Source organism: Monopterus albus, unplaced genomic scaffold, assembly GCF_001952655.1.
Source record: "Monopterus albus unplaced genomic scaffold, M_albus_1.0 scaffold103.1, whole genome shotgun sequence".
Taxonomy (NCBI): Eukaryota; Metazoa; Chordata; class Actinopteri; order Synbranchiformes; family Synbranchidae; genus Monopterus; species Monopterus albus.
In genome coordinates, this window is record NW_018127983.1 from 1,566,969 (window position 1) to 1,573,868 (window position 6,900).

The 6,900-nt window shown below is 40.5% G+C and overlaps 1 protein-coding gene across 1 annotated transcript; it reads right to left on the minus strand.

Annotated features, from left to right (window-relative positions):
* Nucleotides 1–1,849: 1,849 nt before the first annotated feature.
* Nucleotides 1,850–5,948, minus strand: agxta (alanine--glyoxylate and serine--pyruvate aminotransferase a). Its single transcript, XM_020609951.1, has 11 exons — nt 5,793–5,948; nt 4,240–4,432; nt 3,950–4,014; nt 3,778–3,878; nt 3,619–3,689; nt 3,398–3,482; nt 3,216–3,314; nt 3,037–3,106; nt 2,341–2,436; nt 2,103–2,231; nt 1,850–2,010 (listed from the first exon to the last, which is right to left on the minus strand). Exons 1-11 carry the CDS (start codon nt 5,946–5,948, stop codon nt 1,903–1,905), a joined length of 1,173 nt encoding a protein of 390 aa, XP_020465607.1. The 3' UTR covers nt 1,850–1,902.
* Between the last annotated feature and the right edge of the window lie 952 nt (nt 5,949–6,900).

Here is a 6,900-nt window from a genome sequence, read left to right on the forward strand (position 1 = left end):
TCGGCATTCTCTTTTCAAAGCTGACCCACTTCCTTCTCCAAGTTTTCCATCTTTTCTTTACATTTTGTCAGCTCTTCTGAATTGAGCTGGGTTATTTTGGTCAGACTAGCTATCAGAGTGCTGTTACTCTTCAACTGGTCACTAAGCTCCCCCAGTTGGTTATCCACCCTTGATCCTAAGGCCTGAATAGCTTCCAAAATAGCTTTGTTTGTGATGAGAGGGTCTTCTGGTAAAAATCTGTTTTCTTTCTCCTTTAAAAACATTCTTCTCGTGACTTTTGAGCACAAGAAGGATGATGACAAGAAATGCTTCATAAACTTTTATATTTGCAAAATATTGTATTCATAACCGTGAATGTAATTTAAAACTCATGGCTGCCTTCATAAACGACATCAAAACATACTTGAAGTATTCTCAAAAAATGCTGGTAAAATACACTTATATGAAACGTATGCTATTGAATTCTAATTTTTTTTCATCATGCTCCTTCACCTTTTTCCCCCTCACTGTTTTACTTTGTTATACATTATTTAATACTGCCCTTGTGCTCCCTGCCTTTGTTCTGGTTTGTTCTGTTTGCTCATTGTTTCAATAACAATTATTTAAAACTAATTATGAATTGACTAATTTAATGGCAGAGAGCAAACCAACTTTCAGGTGCATTAAATCAAAGAAGGTCACATCAAAACCAAACATTTTACCTTTGTACAAACCCCAATTCCAATGAAGTTGGGACAGTGTGTAAAATGTAAATAAAAACAGAATACAATGACTTGCAAATCCTTTTTGACCCATATTTAATTGAATACACCACAAAGATAAGATGTTTAATGTTCAAACTGATAAACTTTTTTGTCTTTTGCAAATATTCACTCATTTTGAATTTGATTCCTGCAACACATTTCAAAAGAGCTGGGACAGGGGCAACAAAAGACTGGGAAAGTTAAGGAATGCTTAAAAAAAAACACCTGTTTGGAACATTCCACAGGTGACCAAGTTTATTGGAAACAGGTGAGCATCATGATTGGGTATAAAAGGAGCATCCCAAAAGGAAGCTATTTTTGTCCAATAGAACACCCCTCACTAAACAGGGGACTAAGACAAAGACACAACTTGTCATCCATCTACCACTGTGTTTTGAGATCTCTGCCCAAACATGCCCACTAGGACAATAAGCTTTGGTCCACAGGTGAGGGTTCAAAGACAGGTAACGACTCTCACCGGTACCGGGCTATAAAGACTCAGTCATTAGGGGACATTGTTGGCCTTCAAAGGACTGAAACACCACAGAGGAGGATAAATATCTCCAGCTCAACACCAGTCAGTCAGAACTGATGAAGCCTCTTGGATGAGAGGTGGAATGTCTTTGACCTAAAACCAAGTCCAGTTGATTTTTTTTCAATGTTTTTTCAGTTTACTATGAGAATCTGCATGAACATGTTGCTACTCACTTTGGGAGTTACATAGAGGTTTTCCACATCAACAGAAAAATGTAGCCTATTTGTCATTTTTGATTTATGAATGGTTTTTGTACCAAAGAGTACACATAGACACACAATTACATTTTATAATTGCATTTTTGAAAACATTCAAATGGAATTCAATGACTAATGCTCTCACATTACTTTAGCTAAGACTCCCACGTGTAGCTAGTTGTTGAATGAAATATTTTTTTGTTGTTCAAGTTTTACACAAAGGCTCATTTAGTTTGAAATATGAACAGAAAAAAACCCAACAGGAACAATTTGACATGAAAAAAGCTGAACATGAGCTACTGATTTAAAAGTTCTGATTGAGTTGCACAAGACCAATAATGAGAATAATCACATATTTATTACAATCTCTCCCTTATGACAGTAGCGCTGATTCAGGATGATCCTTTCAGCATCCAACAACAATGTGTTACACCTTGCTCTTGTGACAGTGCATCAGAGCATCTTTCAGTGCTGTCAGCACCATGTCAGCATTGGTCTTGCTGCTGTTACATCCCATCAGCCCCACACGCAGCACCTGAAAAGACCAACATCTCAGATTTAGACTGTTCAGGACTTCTTGATGGGCAGACACAAGTAAATAAAGTATATAAGTGCATAACCCCCTACCAAGCCAACTGATGGTCCAAGCCCCCCAGAAATCTCCAGATTATGTATTTTCATGATGTAGGCTGTGATCTCTTTCCAGTCATATCCATGAGGAGCAACAATAGTGGTAACAGTAGGCAGTCTTGCTTTCTGTAACAACCATTTAAATTAGATTTCCTTCATTAATAATTTAATGATTTTTCTTATAACTTTCCCCTAAAGGTTATTATAACTAAAGATTGGTTGCATTGAAACTCACTTTTTCCTTGACAAAAAGTTTGAGTCCCATGCTCTCCAGGCCAGTATGGAAATACTCTGCCACTTTCTGATGTCTTTCCCATGAATTTTCCAGACCCTGAACAAAAATAGACAATGATAGGCAACAAACCTATAGAATAACAACAATGTATGGATAAACGATTCCACTTTGTGCATTTAAATTTTCAAGGTGGATGGAAGTTTAGTACCACACAGAGTCAACAGCCATAGCTGTTCTGTGAGGCTGGGCACAGTAATCCTTTGAGTCAAATGCTAATATTATGCTAACATAGGAACAGACATTGCCAACTTGCCAATGTTTAGTGGGTACAATTGTTACTGTGTTCATGATCTTAGCTTTGGACATTTGTATGCTAACATTTTCTTATTAGCACTAAACACAAAGTAGAGCTGAAGCTGATTTGCAGTATCTGATCGTAAACCAGAGTATTGGACAAACTGAAACTTTGATCTGAAGGTGGCACAAAATGAAAAGTCAGACAATCACCAACGTCCCCATGATTTATCCTCTGGGGAACTTGAATATCCGTACATGGCAAGTCATCCCAGAGTTTTTGAGATAAGGCCTATTTCAGTCAAAGTAGTGGGCAGACCAAACAATAGGGCTACCATTTCCATCTCTAGAGCTATGGTGCTAGCATGGCTGAAAACACCACCATTCCAACACATGTCCCACCTCTTCAATGAGGACTGCCAGGCTCTCCCGCAGAGAGTAAAAAGCAGTGACTGGACCTGTGTGGTGATATCTACGGAGAGGAAATAGAGATGACAGAGCAATATACAGGAATTGTGTAAATATGGCTAAAAATGAGATAACAGTTTGAGATGTGATTAGATCTGCAGATTAGATCTTACATCCTGGATGGCTTGCCATCACAGCCCCAGTAGTTTGCAAGCCAACTCAAATCCAAGAAGAATGAGACAGGTTTTGACATTCGGTTGAATATTTTCTGGCTGTGGACAAATGTATTCTTAAATACACATGTTATTCAAGATGGAGTATTTATAACTATACAATATCTGTATGCATTTCTCACCATGCTCTGTTACTGAAGGAGATAGGTGCTGTACCTGGAGGCGCATTCAGAACCTTTTGAGAGCCTGTATATAGGATGTCAATCCCTGCCAGGACACACAATCACAAAAAATCTGTTTGGTGCCATCAAAACAGATCATGTAACACAGTACAGACATAGCGAATGCTTTTAACAGCTGTACCGGATAGACTGGAAACATTTGTCAGGTTGTAACACTAAACCTTGCTGGTCCATGTATAAAGGGGCTCCTCCTATTGAAGCCACAGAATCGACAAGAAACAGGCAGCTATACCTGAGGACACAAATCAGAGCACAGCTATCATCTGCTTGTCTTTGGTTCCAAATGTGATTCTGACGGACACATGAGCACCACATCTTACTTATGACACAGTTGTCCGATCTCATCTAAAGGATGCAAGACTCCTGTAGAAGATTCCCCATGTGCAAGGAAGAACAGGGCAGGCCTGTATTTTGATAACGCCTATGATGAGATAATAGAATCACTCATACTGTGGCTTTGACAGAAATTACTGAAGCGTCAAGACACAGTACCTGCTCAATTTGTTCATTTGTAAAGAAGCCTCCAGGAGGCGCCACAATGGTGTTTACTCTGGCACCTGTTGGATTGATACACATGATAATACTAAATGTTTGAATCACCTGACAATTAGTTGTTGGATACATCAATTTGTATTATTGTCAGCAAATTCCAGTTACCAGTTTAACTAAAGTCCAGTGTATAAAACTATGCATTTGTGATCTGTCTTTAAAGATCTACACCTTCAGTAAGAGCCTGTGGTCTGAGAGAAAGAAAAGTATAGCTACAATACCACCAGTTTTACCTATCCTCTCAGCCATTTCTGCTGCTCGCTCTCCCCATATGCCGTTCACTGCAGTCAGCACGCTGTCCCCGGGCTCCACTGTGTTGAAGATGGCACACTCCATAGCAGTGTGGCCAGTGCCACTCACAGCTAACGTCATGTTGTTCTGAGTCTGGAACATGTACTGAATTCCACTTTTGATGTCACTCATTATCTGCAAAGTTAAGGTGAGCATTTGTGAGTGGAAAATGTAATTAATATAAATATATATTATCTTAAATACCACCCTGTGTAGGCTATGTCAAAAAGCAGCAGTCCTAACATTGGGCTGCTGTAACTCTTTAAATTACAGTCAAGACAATGATTAGGCATTTCTCCACTTTTTCTGACATGTTCTCTCCTGTTCTCTCACTCTGTCACAGGTATTAAAACATACAGGGAAACCCACTGAATAACTCTCATCCTTGACTGAAGTAACAGCTGTAATACACCGGCAGTGTAATGCCCAGGTAATTGGTTTACACTCGCTACCTGAGCCCGTCACCTGCAGGAATAGGAACTGAGGTCAGGTGCAATGCAAGCCAGGGGATAGGCAAGGTCGGACCAGGGCTTGCTGATCCCTGGGGTCGCACAGTCTGTGTTATATTATTAGGTTTTAACTGATGCATTAAGATGTATAGCAATTTAATGTTGTAGCAGGTAGAGTGGAGCTAACTTTAATTACTTTACTGTATATTTTGTTGGTTAACTTTGTAAAAATGCATGTTATATATTTATTAAAAATGCAAAATAAATGATTAACTAAAACTGTTAAGGCAGCATGGTGGCATGGTGGGGCAGTGGTTAGCAGCGTTGCCTCACAGCGAGAAGGTTTTGGGTTCGGGCCCCACCCATGTTCTCCCCGTCATTGTATTCCCTGATTTGTTTCCTCCTTATTTATACCTCTGGCAGACGCTTCGCCGTCCCCGGAGCATTCGTACATTACTTACATACCCCAAGTACTTGACTAATTTTATGTTTCTACCGCGTAAGTTTATGTGTGTAAGATGCTAGCTGACAGTTCCTGTGCATTTTGGCTTGACCTTATTCACATTATTTATGCGTTGCGCAAGACGTCCTTTGTTTTCCACGCTGACAGGTCCTGTGCTGTGGGGTTCTGTTTTCGTTCGCCTATCCTCCTGGTTAGCTTGTCTGTTCCCCTGTCCGTCCTTATCCTCCTCCGCTCCTAGTTCCTGCCGTTACCCTGTCTACTCCCTAGGTCGTCCTGGTCTCCTCCACCATCTCTGCCCTGCTTTAATTATGTCTCTCAGAGTGGGAATGCACCTACAATGTGAATTTCAGACCCCTCCATGATTTCTAAGTGGGAGAACTTGCAAAATTGCAGGGTGTTCAAATACTTCTGTTCCTCACTGTATGTACATGGCCCTTGTTATGTTTCTTTGTGTTTTTGTTCCATTAAGCCCTTTTTTTTTTTCGTACTAGCACCTGGGTCTGCAAACTTGTGTCCAACCTCAAGTCTCCTTCACCTTCCTGGTGAGGGGGGCTACCATAACAGCTACATAATTTGTGTTTACCTCAAACATCTCTGGGTGCATGTGTCCAATGATGGGACTGGCCCCGGCCTTCAGGATGCGAGGAGGTACGTTGGAGGGTCCTGGTCCAAACATGTGACGATGAGGAACCTCTAGAGGTTTCTTCAGGCATTTTGGTGGAGGTACAGTGATAGACATGTTTCATGCAGTGCGTCAAGCACCGTAAAACCAGAAAAAAAAAAAAAAAAAAAAGTTGTGGAATTAGGTGAAGTAAAGGCCCGGCTGAGCACACCCTTCAGTCTGACTGGTGAGCTCCTCAGGAGTTCCTGAAAACGTGCTTTCTGTGCATAATGGCATCAAGTAGCTTGGTGCCTTCCCATTTTAAAGATAAGTCACCAAACATGTCCTCAAATGTTAATTATTGACTAGGGGCTCGAGAGTGTCCACATTAACCGTTACACTGCCAAGCTAAACTACAGCTGAATCCAGCAGGTGTTTATCATAACATACAAGTTTAGCTGAACCATAATGTATTTTAAATCTATTAATTGTGGGTTCTGATAGTTTAGAATGTGAACTATTGCTAGGGTTCACTTAAGCATTTAGGCAGTGTAAATGATCAAGGTGTGGAAAAGCTTAGTGAAAGTCTAACACATTTAAAGGTAAGTGAACAACATTTTTCATATAGATTTTGTGGCTTCTGTCACACTAAACAGTGGTCTGTTGGGAAAATCTTCATGCTAACACTGGTCATAATAAGGGCAAACGTGTAGCTTCCCCAAAAGATGTAGAACGGGGGGGGGGGTTATATTACATTGCAGTTTGATCAACGTGGGATAGGATCTCAAAACATACTGAGGTTGTTCATGACTGATTGCTTTACTCTGTCTCAGAGGAGGATGATACACTATATTGCTAAAAGTATTCACTCGTCTGCCTTCGCATGCTAATGAACTTGAGCAACAACCAATTCTTAAACCATAGGGTTTAATATGATGTTGGCCCACCCTTTGCAGCTATAACAGCTTCAACTCTTCTGGGAAGGCTGTCCACAAGGTTTAGGAGTGTGTTAATGGGAATTTTTGACCATTCTTCCAGAAGCACATTTGTGAGGTCAGACACTGATGTTGGACGAGAAGGCCTGGATCAC

Coding starts and splice junctions, on each gene's coding strand:
- agxta (XM_020609951.1), bottom strand. CDS start 5,948: ATGTCTATCACTGTACCTCCACCAAAATGCCTGAAGAAACCTCTAGAG. Junction 4,015..4,239: donor AGAAATGGCTGAGAGGATAG/GTAAAACTGGTG, acceptor TCAATCCAACAG/GTGCCAGAGTAAACACCATT. Junction 3,690..3,777: donor ATCGGACAACTGTGTCATAA/GTAAGATGTGGT, acceptor TTGTGTCCTCAG/GTATAGCTGCCTGTTTCTTG.